Source organism: Panthera leo, chromosome D2, assembly GCF_018350215.1.
Source record: "Panthera leo isolate Ple1 chromosome D2, P.leo_Ple1_pat1.1, whole genome shotgun sequence".
NCBI classification, from domain to species: Eukaryota; Metazoa; Chordata; class Mammalia; order Carnivora; family Felidae; genus Panthera; species Panthera leo.
This window is the reverse complement of record NC_056689.1, coordinates 59,559,796-59,586,182: the sequence shown is the minus strand read 5'-3', so window position 1 is coordinate 59,586,182 and position 26,387 is coordinate 59,559,796. Positions and strand designations below refer to the sequence as shown.

Sequence of the window (26,387 nt, the reverse complement as noted above, 5' to 3'; positions counted from 1 at the left end):
AGTCCTGGGAAGCCCCAAAAGAGGGAAGAACACATTCAAACTGAGGGATGGGCATGCTGGGGAAAGGGAAGACCTGTCTCGTGGCTCGTCTCTTTCCTTCAGGAAAACCTCTCAGTACTACTCACCCCTTTGGCCCCAGTGGTGGGGAGGATGTCCCTGTCGGGTATGGCTAGGGGACAGCAGAAGGGCTGTGGGGGAGCTAAACTACCACCCATCAGCACCCTATTCCAACACACACCCACTCTTTGCACTGCTACAACCCTCATTCTGGCCTGTTTCCAAGGTTACTGTATTTTAAAACTTCTCCCTCACTCACCCTTACCTTAGGGAATTCATCTGGGCCACTTCTGCAAGCTAAGGTGGCACAGGGTCTCTTCCAGCCCAGTCTTCCTCTGAGCCCAGCAGCGCCGAGCGGGCATCTTCCCCAACCTGTTTGCGTCAACTCTGAGCTTCCCCCACCTCTGCTCCATCTAAGACTCATGCCTCCCTTTACGTGAAAGGCTTTTAATGTTGGAGGTCCCTAAGGATAGAAGAGAAGGGAATGTCATCGCCAGCACCCTTCTTGGTGACGGGAGCATGGAGAGGTGGACAAGAGGGCAGTCTACCCGCAACGACTCAGAATGACTTTACTTAGGAGATAAGACCATGATGTGGGGGCTAAGAGCACCCCAAGGCCCAGTTCTCACAGAGGCTGGATAGCTCCTGCAAGGAGCTTTCTTGCACCAGAAAGGCCCAAGCCTCAAAGTCTCATGGGCCAACAGGAAAAGTCTCACCCCCTCCATGCCCCCGAGGTGTAGGCTTGGGGGGAGCTGCTACTGGGTCTTACAGTCCCCATCACTGCTGTGGGCTGTCTTCACTTTCTTTAGCTCCTTCTGAAGCTCTGCCTCAGCCACCAGGATCTCCTTTGGCTTCTGGTACTGTGGACGGAACATAATTCAGTCACATCCCCCCTCGGGGTTGGGGGGGCCTGCTCTGATGCCTTTATTTGAAAATGAGGAAACTGATGCCTATAGGGTTGAAGGCTTTGTTCAAGGTCACGTGGCTGGATAGGAGCCCACCACCAAAACCCCACCCAGACCTGTGATTTCCACCCCTCCACATCACCCTCTGTCCTCTTCCAGCTATGATTTACAAGCTCAGACCCTCCCTGAGCGCCCCCACCCCACTCTCCCCACACTGAAGTAGAGGTGCCTGTACTCTAACAAGCACACTCCAGGGGTTGGGATGGAACGGGAGGCCCCTATGGGAAGGGAAGTGGGCAGGGAAAAAAAGGACGCAGGGGCCAAGAAGTCTGAGTGAATCTTACAGAGATGATCAGTGTGCAGTTGGCATGAGCAAAGCTCAGCGAGGACTCATCCAGAGGTAGCTGGTGTCTGTCTAGGTCAGGAATGGAGAACTTCTTGTAGTACCTGTGGAAACACCAAGAGGTCACGGGCACATCTGGCAAGGTGACCCCCAACAACTGGGCAGCAGGCACCTCTGGTGCAGTTTCTACACAGTTCTTCCACAGAGCCACAGAGGAAGGAGGGAAGCCAGCCAGGACACCGGTATGTTAGAGCTTAGTGGCCCTAGACAGAAAAGAATGAAAGGCCTCTGGCCAGGCCAGCAGCTGAAAAGCAGGACCCGTCATGGTTCCTTGATCGGACCAGGGATTAGAGTCACCCATGCTTCAGGCTCAGGACTCCCAAACATACGCAGAAGAAGCCTCCTATAATACACAGCTCGGGCAGGCCAGGCCTCCTCTGCACCCCAAGAACATGGGAACATGTATGGTAACAAGGGACAGAATAAGTATATCTAGAGATGTGGCCCAAAGCTGGGGACCAACAGTTGCCATTCACATGGGACTTCCACTGAGCGCCTCAGCTACTTTTTCCTCTTTTGGGGTCTTGAAGGCCCTGCTGGCCTGACTCTAAGAGAGAAGTATATTGACAAGGAGACATCGAAGAGGACAAATCATGTGACTCATCTCAGAAGCTGGATCTCTGGCACTTGGACTACTTTGCTGGCCCTGAGACCCCCTCCTCCGTTTTCACACACGGTCCCTATCATCTGCAGGTGTCAGCCCAGAGATTAATGATCCCTTTCAGTAAAAACAAACAAAACCAAAAAACCCAGAGAACAACATCTAGCCCATAATGTGTACAACTGGACTTTGTTTTACAGGAAATTTGACCTTCTTTACTGAAGAGGAAACTCGGGCTCAGAAGGGTGAACTGTCTGGCCTGGCTTCACAGCCAGTGGTCAGTGGAGTCAGGATTAAAGTTCCTCCCTCCTGCATGGGTGCTTATTACACCAGAGCACCTCATCACTAGTAACAGGCCTGTGTGGCCTTTTCCTCAATGGAAGTGTAGCCGAGACCCCGGCAGTGGCTGTCATACCCGTCGCCCAGGCATCACCGCTGCTGCAGAGGCCGTGTGGGCCGGGAAGGGCAGTGCTGCCCGCAGGTACAGACAAACAAGTGAGGGGCCTGGAGAGGATGGGGCTTTTAATACTTCCGAGGGGCCTGGCCCTTGTGGTGACAGCTACCCCGAGTCCACTTCAAAAGCCCCGATGCCCCAGGGACTCAGAGAGTTGACATCAATGCGGCACTTCTGTCCTGCTCTCCTGCCCAAATCCCTCAGAGTTTAGCCGAGGCTCTGGGGGCCGGGGTGGGGGGCCCTCCTCCCAGGTCCTCTGCTCCCGCCAAGGTGCTGGGACCCACGGCAGGAAAAGAATGTTTACTTAACGGCTGACAGTTCAAAAGGAGTGGGGGCTGGGGGATCCTAATGGCACCACAAGTTTGCTTTATTTTCCAAAGCTCTGCCCCAGGGAAAGGCGATCCATCTGCCTGCAAACTGGGGTGGAATGCTGCCTCATCCTCTGCCTAGCCAGCCCGGGCTGAGGGCTCTTCCTGGGGCCCTTGGGCTGACCAGCAAAGGTGGCAGACACTGATAATAGGGAGGAGTCAAAGGTTAAACAGCAGAGATTAGATGAACACAAAGGCTTGTTAGGAAGTGTTAACATCTTCCCTGCAAATATACACAAGAAACAGAACTGGGGGAGCAGCAGCCCAAGCACACGCAGGGCCTGTATAAGGCCTTACTGTGCAGGGCACAGGGACATCCTTTCTGCCCACCTGTCCTGTGCCAGGGGGGGCCGGGGACAGAGGGGCACATTCCCCAGGCTGGGACATCGAGACTGAAAAAAGAAACCAGGCAGCTTGGCCCTCAATGGTGACAATGACAAGATCAAAGGAAACTTGAGGTGCGTGGCTTGCCTCCTCTCTGTCTACCCCCCCCCCCCCCCCCCCCACCTTTCACCATGAGGCCAGGGCATGGAGGCAGAGAGGTTTGGAGGATCAGCTTGGTCTTGAGTCTATTCCAGTGCATTTAGTTTACTGGCTGAGGTTACACAGCTTTCCACAGAGGCCCCTGCCGGGCAGTGTTCAAGGAGGTTCAGGGCGTCCGCTTTCTCTCCTCGGGGCAGCCCGCCCCCCTCTCGCCCCCATTCCCTGGCCTTGGGGGTTTGCCTTGAAAGGAACCACACTTGACTTTCTCATCAGTACCTGGACTAGAGAGGGACCCACTGTGCTCCTGGAAAAGTCAGAATGCTCAGCCTCAGGCAGCCCTAGGGAGGGAGCAAACATGTCTCAGGCATCAACTGTGCCCCAGGCCTTAAGCTGTGAGCTGGAGATTTGAGGAGGAAGAAGAAAGAAGGCCCTATCCCTGCCTGAAAGCTAAACCCTTACAGCACAGTGGTTCCTGGGGTTTTGGAGGACACACGACACTCCCTGTTCCCATCTCCCATTACTGTTCTCAGTCTCAGTCACACGATGAAAAGTGACATTTGTAAATGCTTATTCTGGGCCAGAATAAGCCCAGATACACACTGCTCTATACACACTGAATCCTCAAAACAACTCTCTCAGGCTGATCGCTTTTATTATGCTCTTTTACAGAAGAGAAAACTGAGATACGGACAGTTAGGTATCTTGCCAGAGTCACAAAACTGGTACACGAAGAAGCCCTTATTACAAGCGATGATTCCCCAAACCTCCTGACCCTCCCTCTCTCCACATCCTCTCCTCAAAGAAACAGACCCCCTGGGCTAGGTTCCTCGCTCTGTCCAAGGATGGACTCCTCTGGGCCCCAACCACCCTGCAGGTCCTCTGGGCACTGTAACATAGTAGCTCTCCTTTCTGAATGTCAGAAGTGTTCCAAAGACACAGGGAAGCAAAGGCTCTCACGATAGCGCCTGGTCCCAGCCTGTGACCCTAGGCAGGCCCCTTAACTTCTGGGCCCTACGGTCTTCCTGAAAATTCCTTCCTCAAACAAAGGAGCTGAATGAACTTTAGTCACTGAACCAGAAGAACTTTAAGTCACTGTCAGAGGACAAGAACAGGACAACTCTACCTCTCTCAACCCTGAGCTGAAAGGATGGCTCCTTCATTTTGGTTATTTCTGAAATGACCTATGGTACCCCACCACTCTCCTACTGTATCCCTTTCCCAATTTCCAGTCCTTTCCCAACCTATTCTCCCTTGCAGGGAACTGAGAGAGGGCACAAGATGCCAGGCCTTCAGGAAGAGACTCTGAAGAGAGGCGGAAAGTAGAAACAGGCTTTGCTGTGAACAGTCATACGGGCCGTGCCCACAGGCACACAGGCTTCACCAGGGTGGCCCACAGGAGCCTCAAGCCAGTCCAGCCCTTAGCAAATCAGCAAGCAAACCTTCCTTCTTTCTTAAACATCACAGCTCCAGGCAAACCAGTCATCCCTGCCTGAAGCAGCCCTTCCTAGACTCAAGATGCACATTCACCTACTAAGGCTGTCGGAAGTCCTACCAAAGAGAAACTTGTTTGATTCAGTTTCCTGAATTTATTTGACCACGGAATCCTTTTTTTTCTAGTGATGCCCGTTAACACCTCCCACCGTGTTAGCATCACCAATGTCCAATCAGCCAAGTCCCAATTCCCAAAGAATTGCTGAAGACATGCTTCAGGTTGGCCACTGTGCTGGAAGTTTGTCTACGTATGATTTCATCAAATTGCCCAAGCAATCTGTGAGGCAGGTAGGAGTATTCTCCTGTGATACATGAGAAAACCTTACCCAAAATACTATAGTTAGTACGTGGCAGAGACCAGATTTAAGCCAATGTTTTCCCACTCCAGTGCCCTAGTTCATTACACTTATAGCTGCCAGCTTCTAGGCTGAGGCTAAGAATCTTCTTTCTGCATAAACACCCTTATCAGGAATAGGCGGTGCCACACTGGGATTCTGGAAAAGCACTTTCTTTCTTCCTTGATTCACCCCTCACTAATATCTGAGGCCAAGGACATGATACACTGGAATCAATTCTTTCCAGAAAAGTGGCCAACCCAGTACTTCAGGGACAAGGCAGGTATGGACAAAGGAACTCTGATTTTTAGTAGGAACTACATTCCTGAGTATTAGAACTGGGGCAGGCACAGAACCAGCAGGAGAAAGAAGGCAGCAAATCAGAGAGAAATGCCACAGTGTGGTGGAAACTGCAGATGCCTGAGTGGGCATCCAGACAGTCACCAACTTTCCCTTTGCAAGTCAGTTCATCATGCTGACTTTATAGACGCAGTGACATAATTATTAACATATAACACAAGAATAAAAATATGTATCCTGCCCAACACCAGATGGTGTGATGATCAAAAAACAGACTTTTTAAAATTATTTCTTTTTAAAAATTTATTTATTTTTGAGAGAGAGAGAGACAGAGACAGAGATCAAGAGTGGGGGAGGAGCAGAGATAGAGGGAGACAGAGAATCCCAAGCAGTTTCCGCACAGTCACTGCAGAGCTCGATGAGGGACTCAAACCCAAGAACCATGAGATCAGACCTGAGCCGAAATCAAGCTTAACCAACTGAGCCACCCAGGAGCCCCAGAAAACACATTTTTTAAGTATCCTGAAAAAGCTGAGAGTATCCTGCTCAAAAGAACAGCCACTGAGTCCAATCAGTGGTAGTAAAGACGTAAGACACATGACTGCTCCTGGTAGATGAAAATGCCACTAGACTCAAGAAAGAGCCAGTTAATGATTTAGCAGCCTTTCTCTCCTACCTCGGGCAGAAGGACCTGAGGAAGACTAGTCGGAACCAGGCAGGGCAACTGAACCAGAGGCTCAGTGCGGGCTCCCAAGTGGGCACTCACATACTTCTCTCCCCAACCCCTGCCCCTCTCGGGGCACTACTCCCATCCCACCTGGCCTCACCCATCAGTTCAAAAATGTCTCCCCACTGCCTTGAGCGCAGGAGCGGGCTTCTAGCCATGTTGCTCCTGGCCAACAGCGCCACCTATGGCTGGATCTGTGTAGCAGATGGGACCCAGCGGAACTGCCCGCAGATGAATTTTTTGGTGAGCTAGCTAGCCTCTCCTCTCTCACTCCCGGGTAATCACATTTCTGCCTGATATCTGTATTCGACAGTGACCTCTGGGGGACAAAAGGGAGGCAGCAGCCAGCTCCACAAACTGCTAGGCTGCAGATTCAAGTGCTATCAGAAGCACTTTTGTTCCCAGTTTGGACCCAGGGCCCCTTACGCCAGGGAATGCTTGCTGAAGCACGGAGTTTGTTTTCCTAAAGGCAATTTCTCTGTTGTCTGAAATTGCTAAATTCCACTTTAGGCACCGACTCCCGTTAATGATGAGAACAATAACGGGAACAAACTGCCTTTTATCTGAGGGCTTCAAAGTGCTTTATAAACGCAAACCCTTATTATTATGACTTTATATTTATAGACAAGGCCCACTGCAGGGGCTGCTGGCTGCATGTAGAGCAATAATCTTGAAATTAATTCATTCATCTCCACCCCTTCCCCATCCCCTTAACCCTGCCACAGTGAGAGGGTATGGGGGTCAGAAGCAGAGGGCAGACCCACGGCTGCACTGGGGGAGCCTGGGAGCTTTGCTAGTTCCCCATGGGCCTTACAGACCTGAGGGAGATGGGAGGGGAGGTTGGCACCACACCACCTGAGGAGAAGGACAAAGAGCTGGGTCCTCCTTATGCACGTGAAGCAGTGGATGGATGGATGGTGGCACCAGTGGCCTAAGCTTAGCACCCATGAGGCGTGCTGGGTGGCTTCACAGTCTGTGGACCAGTAACTCCTAAAACCCTCCAATTTAATGCCCCAAATGTATTTCGTGGGAGTTGTTCCTATACTGCAATCCCTCTGGACCAGGGCAAGACCAACCCATTACAGGGCTCTGCTCCTGTGACCGCTCAGAGCTCTGGAAATCTAAACAGCATCAATGCATTTCCAAGATGGTCAACCCAGAAGCAGCCCTGCCTGAATCAAATCTCCTTCTTGGCCACCTTCTGTCCCCTCAACCCCACATTTTGCCTACCCGCCCCCCACCCTCCCACCAGAACACAATGAGAAAAACAAAGGGAAGTTGAGTACCCCTTCTAAAACAGAATATAAGAGACTTCCAGGAGGCCAAAGTACCTGCCTACTGCCTCTCAATCCCGTGAGGGATAAGGTGTGCTGCCCCAGACTAGTCCTTTGAAGTCCTGTAACTGCCACCTCAGAGGGGTGTGCCTTCCAAAACATGGCTCCCTGATAGCCCCGACAGTGATGTCTGTCACCAGACCAAGTGCACCAAGGATTGGATCCAGCCAGGAGGTCAAGGTTAATAATCTTATAGCAGAACCACCTAAGATCACGAGTTAACAGCCAGGTGATTCCCTCAGCCCCTCCTCAACCCCAGTACGTGCCAGGTACCGGACCAGACATTTTTTGCTCAAATTTCCCTGCCCTGATGGAGCTGATTACTTTATTTGAGCTGCTCCTGCAGAAAGGAAGCCCTTCAGCTTTCAGCACCTTCAGGGCTTCAGTGCAGCCCTCCTCCCTCCCTCAGAGCTGGAAGAGGAGGCTGCTCTCCCTCTTGGGTAGGGAGCGGGCTGAGCCCTAACCCAAGGTCAAACCCCTCCCCACCTCGTGCTCATACACGAGGCAGGCTCCTGAGGCCACTTACTTTTTGTTGGTGGTTCTGACAACGATGCAGCGCTCTTTGTGGTCCACACAGACACTGTAGACATCCTTAGGGTAGGGGAGGTTTCGAATCCGCCACTGGAAATTCATCTTGGTGTCCTTGCGCATGAAGATGGGCTGCACAAGACAAATCCAACTTAAAGACGGCTCTTGGAGAGGGCGGGAAGGGATGGCTCCCTGCACTACCCAGGGCACACAACAGGAGACCCTCCTCTCCTCTCCATAGCTCCCTTCTGATGCTGCCACTGTGTGACATTCCAGGCCTGGAGCCCTCTTCCTGGGATGACCAAACCAAAACCCTTTGGGACTTCATTCAAGCAAACACTTCTAGAGGGCGGTGTCCAGGTGGGTACGCTGGAGACAAGAAGGTGAAGACACGGTGTTTGCCTTCAAGAGCCAGCAGCCCACTCCCACCCCAGCCTCCCCAAGACACCTGACAGATAGACATACATTGGCATTGTTTTCCTTGATGAATTCAGGCCCCGGGCTCCCTGCTCCTGGGAGTGCTGGCTCTCCCACCTCAATCTGCCACTGGCCCAGGGCTCCCAGGGCACTTTTCACACGCCACTTTCTCACTGAGGAGAGAAGGAAGCAATGGGATTACAGGGAAGGAAGGGACCGCTCTTACCCGCTGAATCACTGACATCGTATTAGATAACCGGTAGAGGATAAAAGTGGGCATGACAGGCCTTTACACCAGCTTTGCACACCCAGGCAGGACCTCCCAACTACTCAGTAGAGCATGTCAGCTTTGGATAACTTGGAAAGCCCCCATCGTGGATACCCAAACCAAAGGGATTGAAACAAAGCTCTGAAAGGAGCTGAGTGGAGTTAAGAATCCTCCAGGTGTGATTTCAAGTAAGGGAGGGATGTGCAGGTTAAGAAAAGAGTAGCTACTGGTAACGGGGAACATTTGGATCCCAAGAAGTGTGAGTTGAGACGTACTTTTTCCCTCTACAAATGTGCAAAGGAAAAATTAAGAGGGTGAAAGCTGACAGATTTGTCTCCTGATTCAGAAAGTCCAATATAGAAATTCACTCATTTCAGGTATACCTGGCTTACAACAACAGCCCAAGTTGTATTTAAACAAAATTTTAGGCACGTGCCATATTTTAAATGCATTATTTGCAGAAGATCTAATGTGAAATCTTTTGGAGAGCAGGATCACCCTTTTATAATGCAATCAATCATTTCTATTTTACCTTGTTTCACAACCCACATATTTACATAAGTGGTTTTTTTTTTTTTTTTTTTTTCCAAGTAAGGCGCATACGGTATGGAAATCATAAGTGAAAAGACTAGCTTGGTGGACATTACCTGAAGCCCCCTGCCAGGACTTTCAGGAAGCCCACTCATCCATGTCGTCACGGTGTAGCCCCTGAGCCCATCCCTGCAGGGGTGCCTTCCCGAGCTCTAACGCAGGGGCTCCTTCCCCTTCCTGCTGCACCGGGGTCCTTGGCCAGCTTAAGTGGCGCTAAAGGCCAGCAGGCTTCCTAAAGCGTCGTATGGAGCTAAACAACTCAAAAAGTCCCTGGTTTTCTGCCGAAGTTACTCCTGTCCGCTCCTGTTTCTGGACTGGGGGGTGGTGAGACCTGCCGTCTTGATTCTCAGGATGGGTTTGAGACCTTTTGAGCGGCCGTGCCAAACCCAAACACCCTCCCTGCTCCAAGTAAGGCACGCAAGCTGAACACAAAAGTGTGCTGTAAAATTAGAATTTTCCCTTGAATATGTGCTTTTATAAGGTCTGCTGCATTCTGCAGTGTGATTTTATTACGTCTTAGGGCCAAAAATTCTCCCTAGAAACACATTTCCAAGTTTATAATGAAAATTAATAAGGAAGAGTAAAACTTGGAAATATGCTTTATAGGCAACTTTTTTTTTTTTTTTTTTTTTTTTCACAAATACTTCTACTCTCTTAAGTGAATGGGCTGTGACCGGGAGTGTATCCAAATCTATTCATGTAATACATCGCTTAACTGGAAGCCAGCCTTCTGGCTGTCTCACCGTTTTCTTTCTTTCTTTTTTTTTTTAAAGACACCTTGGGATTAAATTCTTTGCTAGGATGTAGAAGAAGGTCTTCCTACTCATTCCTTTATGAGACAAGAGCCAATAAACAGTTTTGGTGGAGTCCTTGTTATTTTCCCCATGTACATGGGCATGAATGCACGCGTGCAAATACACACTTTGTCTCATCTTTCTTGTCCTGTCTTTGTTCCTGAACTCAAGGACAGTTCCTGCGGCAACAGAGGACTGTTTCCACCTGCTGTCACTCTGATTTGATTATATGTTAAACTCAAACTAGTGTGTGCAAGGTAGCTCCCTGGGACGCTGTCCTATCTTCCCAGCTGAGCCAGGGCCAGTCCTTGGAAAGGAGACTGTCAATGACCCTACAGGGTCTGATAGGGAATAGATGAAGGAGGCAGTGCCTGGGGGCTTTTTCCTAAATCAGCAGGAAGCAGGCTGATGTCCTAGACTGCTGAAAGGGAGCCCCGTCTTTCAGGTGGGCTGGAAAGTAGAGGTCCTAAAGGCCTCTTTCCCCAAAGCTCCAAGCTTTGGCCCGCTTCCAATATGGATAATTACATTCCCCTTTCCTAAATACTCCCTGCAGCTTAAACTGGATGCAGGATTCTTCTTTTCTGCCCTAAAACACTGCAACATTGCTCTGTGGCTATTAAACAGCTGCCACGTCCCATCCCTGAGGAGGCTGAAGGGAATCGAGTGGGTCATTTATAAAGCCGGTGAAGTGCTTGGGGATGAAAGTGCTCAATATCCTCCAAATGCAGCCTGGGGTGGTTAGGCTGGCGGTCAAATACCAAAGCAGATTAAGCCGGTAATCCAAATGTAATCGCTGGGGGATGGCCTGCCCTTCAGCCTCTGCCCCCCTGGACATGCTGTGTTCTTCTGGGGCTGGTTTGATGTTCCGATCATTGTTATGGGGCCCTTCAGGTTTTTCCTCTATGACTACATACAGCACGCATTGTGCGGGGTGGGAATGAATAGCATTGAGAGGGTTGAAAAAAATATGACACTACTATGCTTATTAACACCGACTGGAAGAACTCTATCCTACACAGATGCACTATTGGCAAATTACTTTCTGCATTCTTCTAACAGAAAACCAGTTTATCCAATTATCAAATTTGTATAGTTAGCTGGAAAAATGGAAACAATTCCCATTTATGGCTATAATAACCCTGTCCATATTTTACTTCATAGAGTGCTCAAGCTGATGTTAGTTCAGGCCCTGAGATTGTTTATACTTAAAAATGAATAATAAACAGTATTTTGCAGCTGGCAGGGGTAAGGTGGAGTGGTTGGAGATGGGTAAGAAAAGGATCGGCTGTTCAAAAAGGGCCCAGTGGTTTGAATGGGGTGTTCCTGTCTGTCCATCTCTGTTCTGCTCCTACCAGCCCCTACTCCGGTCATTCTGGGGAAAACAAAATTTAGTAAGAAGAAAAGAAAGCAGGATTAAATATCCTCAACTCCCAATACTATGTTATTGTGGATTAAAGCATGGGCTCTTAACCAGGCAGACTCAGGCTTAAATCCTAACCCAGAAACTAACCAGCTATGGAATTCCGAGCAAGGTGCTTAACCTCTTAGAGGCTCCGTTTTTTTCTGACTGTAAAAGAGGACAACAGCGCACACCTCATCAGGTGGTCATGAGGATGATTCAGTGAGATAACTCACGTAAAGCACTTAGCATGGTGCCCGATAAAAGTGATGGTATTAATACCATTATTAGGTAAACTTCAGCCAAACAATGTTCTCCTCTCAATCTCCATTTCTGCTTCTAAGAAAAAAGGAGTTTGTAGGCCACTGTCTATTCCCTACCCGCCAAGAGGAGAAGTGACAGGTTAACGTGGGATGCTACAGATGAAGGCACCTAAACTTGTTTTCCATTTTAACGTCACGTCCAAGCACAACTAAGAGGCCTGGGGTTATTTGTTTGCCTGTTTTTATGGCCACAGCAGCTACAGCTGTTTTATTTGCTCTGAGTAGCAGAGAGAGGTGGTGCTGGGGGCTGGGGGAGAGTAACTCCAGCTAGTCTCTGGCCTGGCAATGGTGGTGGTTAGCCCACGTGACCTCTGCTTTCATAAGCTCGCCCCTGTTAGGCATTCCAAGGCTGTCACCCCCTGGGAGTGCTATAAATTACAATGCATTGTAAGGATATTACTACTGTATTGGTTTCCACCAAATCAGTGTCATATGCTAAACACATCAAGATTTTTAATAGCACCAGACTAAACCAATTGGGACTGGAGCCCAAGCAGCTCATAATAAGGAGGGATCAACACTTCACTCTGTGACTGAACATGCGCAGGACACACATTTTAAGACTGGAGACTAAGAAAATGCAAACCAGTGTAATCCATGTTGTCGGTTCTCAACATTTATGAGCTGTCAGAAAAAGGGAAAACGAAATTCCCTTGTCGATACTACCTGTCGATCAGGCCCAGGAAGAAATTAAAGTCAAGAAAATAACCCAACCCATGATTCCATCACTGGTCTTAGCATTTCAGGTGGAACTTAATAAAGAGACCAACTCCCTCTGCTGACAGCCTCAGGCCCTGGGTCAAAGAAGCAGCTACCTAGCTCTGGGAAGTCAGTTAATGCTGATGTGCATACCTGGGCACAGAGGATGAACAAACCAAATACTTCCCAGAAATCTGAGCTGGAGCCCCTATTCGTGAGCCTAGTCTTAGAGGAAAAGAGTTGCAGGAATGAAAACAACAATGCTGCAAAATCCCCATTTCTACTCCCAACCCCTTTTGATTCAGGCATTCTCCAAGGTAAGGGTCAGATTTCACAGTGCCACCTCTGTGGCCACATGAGTAGCTGCTGCCTCTGATGCTGGCTTGCTCCTGATGTGGCTTCAGAAAACAAACAAAACAACTACAGTTAAAGCCTGCCCTTACCTCTACTCACTCAGCCTGTAAAAGGCTCACTTCCGGTTCTGTCTTCCCTATATAGTTGTCACCGACAGTTTCCCTACAGGAGACTTATGCTCTCATTTGTCTGGGGGTCAGGTGGAGTTGACTAGTCCAGCAGACACCCACTCCACCTCTGGTGTCCAGCCCTGACATCACATCATTCTCAGGAACAATCTTGCCTCAGGTTGGAAGTGTTTACCTGTGCTAGGTCACCCCAAGTGTTCCTAAGGGCCCACTGGGAGCCCTTGTCACTTACCAAGTAGTTCGCCTGACTTCTCATCGTATTCTTCGGCCATTTCCTTTCCATCTGGGAACAAATAGTGCACCTTCCTTCTCCCTATGCACAAAGTAGAGAGAGTCGCTTACCCCCAAGCTGCTTCTTGCCTTGCACCTTGCACATCAAGGGATCTACCTGGGAAACACCAACAGCCTTGGGCTTGGACATGAGAAACCCTTCCAGAGCTCCATGAACTCCTTGCCAACCATTGCCCACCATTACTTTAAGACATGTATGGGGATGTATTTCCTTTCCGCGGCTTTCTCTGAACGTGTCTTTGCTCTGCTGTTCCCTCTACCAGCAAAGCTCCATCCTTTTCATCTGTTGAACTCCTCAGCCTTCAAAATCCAACTCAAATGTCACTCCACTGGGAAGTCTTCAGCCACCTTGGCAAAATGCATCACTTCCTTATTTGTTTGTGCCTCCCTAGTATTCTATTCATATCCATAGTGGAGCATTTATCACATAGTATACTTTTTAAAAAAAGCATCCTGTCTCCCCAGGAACAGTGCCACATTTATCTTTTTCTCCTCAGTTCTTAAAACCAAGCCTATGTGGGGGCGCCTGGGTGGCTCAGTTGGTTAAGCGTCTAACTTTGGCTCAGGTCATGATCTCGTGGTTCACGAGTTCGAGCCCCGCATCGGGCTCTGTGCTGTCGGCTCAGAGCCTGGAGCCTTCTTCAGATTCTGTATCTCCCTCTCTCTCTGACCGTCCCCTGTTCACACTCTGTCTCTCTCCCTCAAAATAAATAAACATTAAAAAAAATTAAAAACAAACAAACAAACAAAACCAAGCCTATGTGCTCAGAATATTTAAGTGGGTTTCCTGACCAAGCACTCCTTCTAGCCATGCCATTGCTCTGCCTTCTACACATCTCTAGGCCATTCCTAGCACACAGCCACATAATGTTCGTCCTTATATGTTTTCTTCATGGTATTTACCTTGGTTATGATTTACATTTGTGTGATTCTTTGATTACTGCCTGTCTCTATCAGATAGGTTTCATCCCTCTTGCCTATGGTTTCCCTAACATCAAGCATAGTACCTGGGATATACCAGGAGCTCAACTAAATATTAATTGAAAGAATAAATGAACACTGATTCAACTTTCATTGAAAGAATGCAAGAACCCATGGGTGCCTGGGTGGCTAAGTAGGTTAAGCATCCAACTTCAGCTCAGGTCATGATCTCGAGGTTCATGAATTTGAGCCCCACGTGAGGGCTCTCTGCTGTCAGCAGGGAGCCCACTTCAGATCCTCTGTCTCCTTCTCTCTCTGCCCCTCTCCCACTCACATTCTCTCTCTCAAAATAAACAAACATTAAAAAAAAAAAAAAGAATTCAAGAATCCAGGAGAGTCTCCTAGCCCAACTCTTCCACCTATATAATAGTCATAAGCTGATAGAAGTAGGTTCCTTAGTGAGCCTAATAACAGGGGACAGGTACCCAACCTACACTTGATGAATAGGAGCCCCAGGGACCTTGAACAGCTAAAGGAGTCACTATCTGATCTACCAAGCCTTTTCCCATCTAATTCACTCCTCTGGACACAGTTCCCTTAAGTCACTCCTAACTTGTATTCTGGGGAAACTCACCCCCAAATTTGCAGAGCCTCTTAGCATGCCCCTAGGTTATAGTGCCCTCAATCATCTGGATGGCTCATAGAGCTGGAAAGGGTTTTCCTGTCAGGAGTGGGGTACAAGGTGCTGCCTGTGAGTAGCTGAGGGTGTGGCCTGCCCCTCTTCTCCCCCTGGAGTCCATCTTGAGTCCAGGCAGGGTGCAGTGCTTGCTAGTGGCCGGCACTTTACATGTTTCATCGCATTTGATTCTCACAGTGACCCTATGTGCCCCCACTATGTGTTTCATAAATGAGGGAAATTGAGGCATAAGGGTCATACACCTTGTCCAATCTCATAAAGCTGTGAAATGACAGACCTGGACTTAAGCTCATTTGAGGCCAAAATCCATGCTCTAATAACATACTAGGAGAATGTGCATAGCTTTAAATATTTGTAAGGTTGAACACTGTTCCAAGGGTTTATTGGTCGTTTCTAGTGAATTACCTGTTTAGGTCTTAGCTTATTTTATTTGGGTATTCATCTTTTTTTTACTGATCTGATTGAACTTTATATTAACCCTGAATCATATATGTTTCAAATATTCTGTTTCAATTGCCTTTTAACTTTGTTTACATTTTTTTTTAACATTTATTTATTTTTGAGACAGAGAGAGACAGAGCATGAACGGGGGAGGGGCAGAGAGAGAGGGAGACACAGAATCGGAAGCAGGCTCCAGGCTCTGAGCCATCAGCCCAGAGCCTGACGCAGGGCTCGAACTCACGGACCGCGAGATCGTGACCTGAGCTGAAGTCGGATGCTCAACCGACTGAGCCACCCAGGCGCCCCTTAACTTTGTTTAAAGTGGGTGTTCCCAGGGGCGCCTGGGTGGCTCGGTCGGTTAAGCGTCCGACTTCGCCTCAGGTCACGATCTCATGGTCCGTGGATTCGAGCCCCGCGTCGGGCTCTGTGCTGACAGCTCAGAGCCTGGAGCCGGTTTCAGGTTCTGTGTCTCCCTCTCTCTCTGCTCCTCCCCTGTTCATGCTCTGTCTCAAAAATAAATAAACGTTAAAAAAATTAAAAAAAAATAAAGTGGGTGTTCCCAAACGATTGTTTAATTTTTATTATAGCCAACTATTTTTTTCCTACCCAGGAGTTGTGCTTAGAATATCCTCCCTTACCCAAAGATTATATAATTATCTGTACTTTTTTTGTGATGTTACTAACAAAAAAACAAAATCCTAGATGATGAAATATTTGTTTAGATACTGTCCTGTGACCAAAGGAAGTGAAGGCAGACACTCAAACAAGTATTTGTATACCCATGTTCACAGTAGTAATATTCACAATAGCTAAACAAGTGGAAGCAACAAGTGGAAGTGGAATGGGGGAATTAGTTTTTGACAGGTACAGAGTTTCAGTTGAAGAAGATGAAAAAGTTCTAAAGATGGATGGATGACTGTACCATAACATGAATATACTTCATGCCACAGAACTGTATCCTTAAACATGGTTAAAATGGTAAAATCTATGTTATCTGTTTATTTTTTTTGAGACAGAGAGAGACACAGACACAGCATGGTGGGGGGCGGGGGGTAGGGGCAGAGAGAGAGAGGGAGACACAGAATCTGAAGCAGCCTCCAGGCTCTGAGCCATCAGCACAGAGCCCAACCGGGGGCTCGAACCCACAAACCGTGAGATCATGACTTAAGCCGAAGTCGGACGCTTAACCAACTCAGCCACCCGGGCGCCCCATATCTAGTTTTTAAAATAAAACCCAAACCACTGCTGTATGAAATAATGTCCAAAATCTTTAGCTCGGCATAGGAGATCTATCACAACATACTCCAATTTATCTAAATTCCCTCTTCATGCCCCACCATTTCTCCTCACTGCTCCTTGAGAAAAGAGCACTTTTATTCACCCTTGCATCCTAGCACCTGACAAGGTGTGTGTGTGTGTGTGGGGGGGGGGTTGTTCTGACTGGGTGAGTGCTTCGGCCTCCCTGAATGTTTTGTCGTTCCCCTATTAATGAGGCATATACTCTCACACTGCCACACCTTTCTTTACATGTGAGTCATTCCTCCTGGTACAGCCATCCCCTCTTCTCCACTTAGCAAACACATATTAATTCTTTAGGACGTATTAACATCACCTCTTCTGTCAGGTCTTCTTTCAAAGAAACGATCATTCCCCCCTTTGTGCTCTCATAGCACTTTATAAAAGATTCCAACTTCTATTTAACACACACTCTCATTTATTTACATTTTTTCCCCTCTCTGCTCTAGTACATACCTCAGCACATAGTAAAAGCCTCCCTAAATGCTGCGTGAATGAACGAGCAAATGAGCAGGTGATTTTAATTTACATGCTTCCCTGATTAGCCTCTGCCTACAGATGTGCGCCTCTACTGGTATCCTAAAAGCTACAAAAATTCAGATCTAATTCATTCTGGCTGCCAAGTGGGTCCAGGAAAGGGCTCTGAAGCACTGGGGGTCCTATATCCGCCAATCCTAGGGTGAGAGAAAGTCAAGACTCCATACCCCTATGCCCACCTTTCCCAGGCACAGTCCTGGGGCCCTTGCTCTGTTTTCCCTACAGAAAAAACATTTAGAAGTTCACTTATAAACATATTACAGCTGAAAAGGACCTCAGAGGTAGCCCATCCAGCTCATTTTACAGATAAGGAAAACGAGGTCCAAGCAAGTAAAGAGGCTGTGATTTAACGCCAGAGTGGTAACTAGATCCTAGGTCTCCCGCCTCTTCCTGACACCAGGCTGCGTTCAGTAACAGAACCCGCGCTGACTGGACGGGGTGGGGAGGGCTAGGGCTGGTCTCAAACACTCTTGGATTTCAGCTTCCTCTTCTACAAAATGGGGTGGAAAATTAACAGCCTCTCGGGCAGCTGTAGGGAGCAAATGCCATAACGAATGTGAAGGAACTTATTTATTAGTAACACAATTCAGAGCTGGGCGAAGTGGTGTGGAGGAAACTAGATGTCCAGAGACGCGTGTTCCAGTCACGTCATCTCTTTGGGCCTCAGTTTCCTCATCTGCCAATGAGGGACTGGGCCTGTCTGGCGGCCGCGGCCCTTCCAGCTCGACCGTCCCAGGCTGAGGCCCTTCGCGGAGGTGCCAGCGCGGAGGGCTGGACCCTGGGGGAAAAGGACTAGGGAGCTCGTGAGGGGTCTCGAGTTACCGTCCTGCAGCAGCGCCGTCTTCTCGGCGGTCCGGAGACTCTCCAACCAACCGGTTACCGCCATCTTCCCTGCGCCCAGCCAAGCGCCCCAGCCGCTGCCATGGCAACCATTCCAACTACGGTCACTTCCGGCTGACCCGGAAGATGTTCTGAGCATTTACCCTCCCCCCACCCCCTCCGGCCCCCGACTTCCCACCCACCACGCCCTTCGTCTGCTCTCATTGGCTGCCCTGGTAAGTGGTTTACTCCAGCCCACCCGCGGGGCCTGAAGTTGACCCCACCTGGGACCGAATCACTGCAACGGGTAGGGGTCCTTAGGTCAGGGTGCCGACACTCCAGCCCTCCTCTGGCCTCCAGCTGGGAGTGCCTGGCGCGCGCCAGCTGCGCTCGCGGCGGGTGCCCCACAGCTGCCTGTCGTCTCCACCCCCAGCTGTGAGGCCGCGACTCCTCTAGTCTCGGAAGGCGCCCCACACCTGCTGCTGCCTTGCCCTGTCTCCCCGCACCTGCGGGGCTGAGCACCCCCGTGACGGGAGGTCCGCGACCAGGGCAGGTGTAGGGCGTTCCCCCGCCTCCCTAACACCCTGCTCTCCCAGGGTTTCCTATGCGGGTCTGTGATGGGGTAGAGAAAGATCATGTGGGGTTTATATGCAGATTCCCCCCAGTCCGTCAATCCTCTTGGGAGCCCAAGTAAAGATGTAGCTCCATTTCCTAGCCTAGCATCTCCTGTTGGTAGAGCCCTTTCAAAGTGGGATGCAGCAGGGCAGACACTGCGCTGAATCTTTAGAGCAACCCCTCCGAGGAATATCATTTTGTACCACTCAGAAGTTCCTTAATAGTCCCATCCTTCCCTTTATTTTCCCCAGTACTCTGACATTGAAAGGCTGGTGAGTGCTAGGCTAAAGTTCAGTTGGGTTTGAGATACCCCAAGGAACTGGGCTACTGCCCCCAAACCCTGGTCATTAGAGACACCACCTCCGTAGGCAAAGGGTTGGGTAACCTCAATTCTGGGTTTCCACGTGATAGTTGCCCTGATCAAATCTAAAACCTAAAGGCCAGGATCCGGCCATCCCTCAATGGACCCCAGGGGCATCTTGAAGGCATTTCCCAAGCGGAAGAAAATTCACGCCGATCCATCATCAAAAGCACTTGCAAAGATTCCCAAGCAAGAAGATGGAGAAGCAGAAGGTGAGCAGACTCACCCTCAGAACCCTCATGTACTTGAACCCTTAGGATTCCTATGTTGCTCATGTCTAGACTTGGATATTAGAGCTGATTCTGCCCACCCACGGACTACAGGTTGGTTTGTATCTCCCTTGCACAAGGCTTGGGCCCCAGTCTTTGACAGGCCACTTGCTCTGTCTATTAATAGTAGGTGTCTATTAATACTTGTTGAAAGAATAAATAAACAAATGAAGTGATATATAAGATACCTACAGTGTGCTAGACACAGTTCTAGATTACATGAGGGAACACGACATATCAAAATCCTTGCCCCTTACATCAAGTGATGGTCCATGGGAAAATTAACTGTATGTTTGTGGCAGAATTCCCCAGAAGGCTGGCTGTCTAGATGGAAGAAAAATGATTGTTTGGGGGCACAGGACTGTAAAAGGTTCATTCGGATCATATCTGACAGTTATGACATATATGACAGTTATCATATCTGACAATAGGCATCTGGATGTCCCTTACACAGAATGGCTGAGCTCCCTGCGGGCCCATGTTGTGCCCAGTGGCATTGGGCGAGCCCGGGCAGAGCTCTTTGAGAAGCAGATTATCCAGCACGGTGGCCAGATATGCTCTGCCCAGGCCCCAGGCGTCACTCACATTGTGGTGGATGAAGGCATGGACTGTGAGCGAGCCCTCCGCCTCCTTCGACTGCCCCGGCTGCCCCAGGGCGCTCAGCTGGTGAAGTCCACCTGGCTAAGCCTGTGCCTGCAGGAGAGGAGGCTGGTGGACACGGCAGGATTCAGCATCTGTATCCCTAACAGGTGGGTTGGCTCCAGTCTTTCCTCAGTGTTTTCTGGCAGCATCCTGAGCTCTCCTCTTGGGCTATTAAAAATAACTTTCATTGTCTTAATCGGACACATTAGAAAACCAAGATCTCAAAGTAGAGTATGAGGAGCAGAGGTAGGGCCAGACCTTTGGGATCTTAACTTGCCATCACCATCCCTGCAGGTACCCGGACCAACCACACGTCAGCAAGGCAGACCAAGACTTTTCTGCTCCTCCTGGAGCCCATGAGGCTCTGCTCAGGACAGCCCTCTCTCCTCCCTCTCCTCCCACGAGGCCTGTGTCTCCTCCCCAGAGGGCAGAAGAGGCCCTGAGCACCCAAGCCCAGGTCAGGAGCCTCCCAGCCCTCACAGCTCCCTTCCCCTGGGAACTAGGTCACAGAAACAGGCAGGGCCTGGTGGTGGTTCAGAAAGTCCTAGACCCCTGAAAGAGGAAGGACCTCTTTCTTATGAGGCCATTTGGCTCTTCCCAACATCCACCATGTCTGCATTTGGCCAGGCCACATCTACCACATACCACTGGGAATTCTAGGACTGAGCACTGGGGGAAGCCAGGTGGAACGTGGCCCCACACTTAAGGAGGTGCAGGTCTGACTCATTCCTGGGTCTGACTAGGAGGCTCAGACCCCACCTTTGAGGAGCTCTTTGGGGGGCGTGAACTTATTGTCTCATCTCTTTCCCCCTCAAGCCTGGCTCTGATGATGAAACCAGTGATGGGGAAGAGAACCAGGTTAGCGCAGCTGATCTGGAAGCCCTTATCAGTGGCCACTACCCCACACCCCTTGAGGGAGATGATGAACCAAGCCCAGCCCCTGAGGGCCTGGATAAGTGGGTCTGTGCACAGCCTTCGAGCCAGAAGACAACTAACCACAACCCCCACATCACAGAGAAGCTGGAAGTGCTGGCCAAAGCCTACAATGTTCAGGGAGACAAGTGGAGGGCCCTGGGCTATGCCAAGGCCATCAATGCCCTCAAGAGCTTCCACAAGCCTGTCACCTCCTACCAGGTACCCGGGGGCCAGTGCAGGGTATGCGGGGAGATGGGGGGCCCTCTGTTTACTGGCCAGAGGTTGGTGGTGGCACCAGTCACAAGGGGGATTGGGTGGAATGCTTAAGATTTTATGATGTCTGAGACTTCCACAAAAGAAAATGGGGATATGGATGAAAGCAGATTGACAAAATCTTGATAATTACAGAAGTTGCTGACAGGTACTTGGGGGCTCATTATACTGTTCTACTTTGGAATTTTTTCCATAGTAAATAGTTTTTAAAAAGTTTAGACTCCGGAGGCCAACAGACCAGAGTTTGAATTCTGGTTCCCATCATTCGCTGTGTGATTCCAGGCAAGTTACTTAAACCCTTAGAGCAAGGAAAAGGAACTAAGTAAGAAGAGTGAGAAACTCAGGTGTTCCCATGAGGACCAAATGAGATGCTCGCTGTCGTGCAGTAAGGCCCGATACGCAGTAAGACCTCAGTAAATGTCTGCCCTCACTGTTGCGAGGGCAATGGTGACTAGGATCGTCACTACTGCCTTTTCTCTACTTCCTGTGCTCGCCTCCATCCCTCTGAGAACCAAAAGACAAGTTTCCCAGCCCATTCTATCCTAACTTCTCATCTTCAGTTGTGCCCAGGCTTTACACAGCCATCAGTTGCCAACTAGCCAGGTTGGCCTTCACTCAGATACCTGCTGAAGGAGTCTGCTAGCCTACCACTGGCTCCGCACCTGCCGTCTTCTCATTCTTCTTTTCTACCTCTGCCTCCTCCTCCCCAGGAAGCCTTCAGTATCCCCGGGATTGGAAAGCGGATGGCCGAGAAAATCGTAGAGATCCTGGAAAGCGGGCATCTGCGGAAGCTGGACCATATCAGTGAGAGCGTGCCTGTCTTGGAGCTCTTCTCCAACATCTGGGGAGCTGGAGCTAAGACTGCCCAGATGTGGTACCAGCAGGTACCTGTCCCTGCACCTACTTCAGTTTTGCTCTTTCTCAGAGGTCCTGCCCCACAGTTCTCATACCCTGTACTCTGATGGGAATGAACCCAGACTATAGTGAGACCACTTTTCAAGGGGATTAGGTCTCCTGGCTTCCAGAACTGCCCTGTTGCTTGGTAGCCTTGAGGCATTAATCTGTTGTGTAGGCAGAGATAAGAAGCATGTTTCTCTGTCTCCCAGACCAGCAAGGGCCTTCCTGAGAAGACCAGGACTCAGGGCTGAGTATCCAGATCAATGGTTCCCCAATCTGGCCATGCCCGGAATCCCCCAGACCAATGGATTCATGAACCATTATTTTAGGGTTGTGGCAGGGCTGGATTGGGGTGTGTCTCCTGTGCTCCCTACCTTTCTTGAGTCCCACTGATTAGAGACCCAACCACTCCTGGGGTTGGTCCTACCTCAAACCTTCCTTGGAGTTTGGGGGTGATGGTAGCCTTGTGTATGTGCTCACTCACTGCCTCTCCATTGGTCCTGGCTGCTCACAGCCTCCTCATCTGGCTTCTTTTTTCCAGGGTTTCCGGACCCTAGAAGACATCCGCAGCCATGCCTCCCTGACTACCCAGCAGACCATTGGCCTGAAGCATTATGATGACTTTCTGGAACGCATACCCAGGGAGGAGGCTGCAGAGATTGAACAGACAGTAAGCAGGTGCCCCAGAGCAGTGAGGAGCCTTGCTATAAGCTCATGGCCTGGCTCAAAGTCAGGAACACCTGATCTCTCAGCCGGGAAGTCAGAAGAAGCTGTGGAACAGCAGAGGTTGGGACCAGTGAGGAAAGGGCAAGTTGAGACTGAAGCTGGAGGGGAGGGTGGCTTTGGTAGGGAAGGGCTGCAACACCAGGTCTCTGGATTAGGGTAGAGTGAACATTGGCAGAGATGCTAGAATGATGTTAGGACTGGGTTAACGTTTGGGCTGGATTAGAGGTGGAATATGGTCAGAACTACTGAGGATATTGGGGTTTGAACTGGGCCAGGTCTGGGTCAGGGCAGATGTACTTAATGTTTTTTGATTTACAAACTTTTCTGAGAACCCGATGAAAACTATAGACTCTTTTCTCTCCAAAATTTGTACAAATGTACAAAGTTGTTTTTTTTTTATCTCTTTCCAGAGGTAAGGGCCTTCTGAAGGCTCCCCCCCCACCCCCCCACCAACCTGAGACTGGTTCAGGGTGTGGGTTAAAGTTGGTGTAGAAGCACAGTGCCAGTACAGTTAGGTTTGGGGTTAGAGAAAAGCTAGGTTGAGTTAAGGTTAGGCCCGAATTAAGAGTAGGGTTTTCTTAACATTGGATGCTTTTAGTTAAGATTTGTCATTGTCCTAGAAATAAGATTTGGCCAACATTAGGGTTTGGTTTAGCGTTGGATTAGAGAGTAAATTCGTATAAAACCTAGATTAGAGAGAGACTAGGGTGTATTTAGGATTAGATATATCATTTGTTCAGTCAGCTTCAGGATTATGGGGTGGTTGCTGTGGGCAAGGTTTGCTACTTTGGAGTCAGATTCTGATCAGGTAGGACTCTGTGGAGACCCTGGCCCACTTTAGTTAAAATTAGCCTCCAGCTCCACTCCAGGCCACTAGGCCACGGGACTATGAGACTGGCGCAAGATAGATGGACAGGCCCTTTTGTCCACCCATCACCAGGCCTTGGTGCTAGTAATGACGCCGTCACTCAGCCACGGTGTCCAGGCACAGAGAATGTCCCAGTGAGCTTCCAGCCCCCAACCCATTCGAACAGCAGTGGCTTCCCACCTGGCCTGCTCCCCCCACTTAAGGGCTCCAGCTTTAGGAGTTTTTGATGGGATTACTCATCCTAGGTCTCCTCCCATCCTCTTGGGAGGCTCAAGAAGGGACTGAGAGGATTAGCAGAGCCATGCCTGTCAGGAGAATTGAGGTGTCCTGCCTGGAGTATCCAGGGCCCCAGAAATCTCAGTGTCCTGGGGTAGAGGCGTGGAGGTCATCTGCATATGAAAGGCTTCAGTGTCTCTGGGGTGGAGGCTAATGGGCTTATTCCTCTCAGTGAGGGTTGATCCTTCAGCTGACAGCCCCCTGTCTCCATTCCCTCTGCACCGAGCCCATTCCTCCAAGTAAGGGTGTGAGTATTGGCTCAGAATTGCCTCCCTCTTTGCTTTCTTTCTTTTTCTTTACTATAGGTGCGGTTGCATTTCTAGGCTCCATTTCCCCCCAGGCCTCAGCCTGGGGCACCCCGCTAGCCACCTGATGAAGCCTCAAGCCCCAACTCACACTCTGCTCTAAGCTCCAAATCCATACCAGGCCTTGGAGGGCTTCCAGGCACCTGGCCCTTTGTCCTAAGCAGACATACGCAGGCATAGGGTTTGGGGCCGAGGCCAAGAGAAGGGGTGTCTCTCCGCTTTTAAAGAGCTCCAGGAGGAAAGATCAGTGTCTTTCCTCAGAATCAGAGCATACACCTCTTAGATCCCTCTTCAGGCCGCCTCTGGTGGTATGAGCACGAGGTTTTCTCTTCTGTCCTAGGGAAGCTGGAGAACTGCCATTCCCCAGGGTAGATCTCTGACATCTCCTCCTTTAGTCTTTCCTTCAGGCTCGTGTGATGCGACCAGGGATTGGTTCGGGGCATAAGCCGGAAGTGTGGGCTCCTGGGTCGGGGAAGGCTCTTGTGCTGTCAAGGGGGACGAACTCCTTGCAGGGCTTCAGGCCCACAGGCCCTCCCCCCTGCCCCTCTGCTCTTTCTCAGGTCCGGGAATCAGCTCAGGCCTTCACCCCTGGGCTGCTGTGTGTGGCATGTGGTTCTTACCGACGCGGGAAGGCAACTTGTGGTGATGTGGATGTGCTGCTCACTCACCCGGATGGCCGGTCTCACCAGGGCGTCTTCAATCGCCTCCTTGACAGCCTTCGACAGCAAGGTATAAGCTCCATCTCTGGGTGAGCAGGTTGGCTCCAGGCAGGGCGAGGCTAGCCGACCCCCAGGAGGGAGGGCCTCAGAGTTGCAAGCTCTCGGCAGGAAGCAGGGGAGGGTGGCTTCGTGAGAGTGCCACCTCTCCCTTGTGGCCAGAGCCAGTTCAGGGCAGAGATGAAACAGTCCACCACCCCTGCACTTAGTAATAGGTGCTCAATACTGCCCGCAGGTTAATTGCTTGATCTCACCTTTCTGTGACACTTCAGGGGACATGGGGAGGAATGGCCATGCGTGTTTTAAAGAGGCAGGTGCAGAGAGGGCAAGGTTGCCCAGCAAAGAAATTCACGCGCAGGGAATGGAGGACCCGGGGATGAACAGGAGAGACCTGGGAGGATGGGGCAGCCCAAGCCTGGCTTCCTGCCCTCCCAGCAGCCTTCCCATGTTGTGCCAGGGTTCCTGACGGATGACCTGGTGAGCCAGGAGGAGAACGGCCAGCAGCAGAAGTACTTGGGTGTGTGCCAGCTCCCAGGGCCGGGGCGGCGGCACCGACGACTGGACATCATCGTTGTGCCCTACAGCGAGTTTGCCTGCGCCCTGCTCTACTTCACTGGCTCTGCCCACTTCAACCGCTCCATGCGGGCTCTGGCCAAGACCAAGAGCATGAGCTTGTCGGAGCATGCCCTCAGCACCGCTGTGGTCCGGGACAGCCGAGGCCGCAAGGTGGGGCCTGGCCGAGTGCTGCCCACTCCCACTGAGAAGGATGTCTTCAGGCTCTTAGGCCTACCCTACCGAGAGCCGGCCGAGCGGGACTGGTGACCCGTGGCTGGGGGGAAGGGGGACTGCCCCACCTGGCCATCCAGTGCTTGTCTCCAGCCTTAGTGGGCTGAGCCTCCCTACTTCAACAGCCTGGGCCTGAGGGAAAGGGCCAGCCTGGCTCCCACGTTCTGTCCAGCCCTCTCCTCAACAAGAGCAGACTGCTGGCCTTCTGCCTCCCCACTGCCTCTGGTGGAGTTCTGGACATGCCCCCCCCCTCCCCCCCCCCCCCCACCTCATTTTAAGCAAGAACAGCTGCTGGTGTGAAGCCAGTTTCCTGTGCTGAAGGCCCAGACACCCCCACTTCCCTGCCCAAGGAGGGTCTCTCTGCTGGGGGCAGGATGGGGGCTGCAGGGGAGGGGCAAGCAGCTGTAGCTGAGCATCACCTAAGACCCTTTGGAGCAAGAGAACAAGCCGTTTCACATGTCCTCCCTCCCCCTAGCCCGCTTCCTGTGCAGCTGGAGGTGTGGGGACGGGGTGACCAGGCTTGGGGAGGATAGCATTTGAAGGCCCAGGGGCCCAGTAAAGTGCACTTGACATTCAGCCTGCTTGGTGTCTGTGAACTGCTGCAGTCCCTGCCTGCCTTCAACCCGGGCAGGGATGGAGATGGGAGCCAAATGGGAGCCCAGAAAGGCAAGTTAACTGCTCTCCAGAAGGGCTGGCTTAAGTCCACTCCTGAGCTCAGAAGGGGGGCAGAGATGGATGGGTAAAAGGGAGAATTCATGGAGTCAGGCATTAGGAGTG

The 26,387-nt window shown here is 50.5% G+C and overlaps 2 protein-coding genes across 4 annotated transcripts; one reads left to right on the top strand and one right to left on the bottom strand.

Annotated features, from left to right (window-relative positions):
* Positions 1 to 608: 608 nt before the first annotated feature.
* Positions 609 to 18,097, bottom strand: DPCD (deleted in primary ciliary dyskinesia homolog (mouse)). Of its 2 annotated transcripts, XM_042909382.1 has the most exons (6): positions 17,965 to 18,095; positions 13,192 to 13,272; positions 8,452 to 8,576; positions 7,985 to 8,118; positions 1,307 to 1,409; positions 609 to 917 (listed from the first exon to the last, which is right to left on the bottom strand). In XM_042909382.1, the coding sequence occupies exons 1-6, from the start codon at positions 18,026 to 18,028 to the stop codon at positions 813 to 815; spliced, it is 612 nt and encodes a 203-aa protein (XP_042765316.1). In that variant the 5' UTR covers positions 18,029 to 18,095; the 3' UTR covers positions 609 to 812. The 2 variants fall into 2 exon arrangements, with proteins under 2 accessions (XP_042765316.1, XP_042765317.1); XM_042909383.1 differs by lacking the exon at positions 13,192 to 13,272 and having other exon boundaries at positions 17,965 to 18,097.
* Positions 18,098 to 18,139: 42 nt separating this feature from the next.
* On the top strand, positions 18,140 to 25,873 carry POLL (DNA polymerase lambda). 2 transcript variants are annotated; one of them, XM_042909380.1, is made up of 9 exons: positions 18,140 to 18,197; positions 19,016 to 19,149; positions 19,661 to 19,955; positions 20,143 to 20,305; positions 20,665 to 20,982; positions 21,747 to 21,920; positions 22,475 to 22,603; positions 24,669 to 24,837; positions 25,282 to 25,873. In XM_042909380.1, the coding sequence occupies exons 2-9, from the start codon at positions 19,038 to 19,040 to the stop codon at positions 25,644 to 25,646; spliced, it is 1,725 nt and encodes a 574-aa protein (XP_042765314.1). In that variant the 5' UTR covers positions 18,140 to 18,197; positions 19,016 to 19,037; the 3' UTR covers positions 25,647 to 25,873. The 2 variants fall into 2 exon arrangements, with proteins under 2 accessions (XP_042765314.1, XP_042765315.1); XM_042909381.1 differs by having other exon boundaries at positions 18,169 to 18,197; positions 18,988 to 19,149.
* The last annotated feature ends 514 nt before the right edge of the window (positions 25,874 to 26,387 follow it).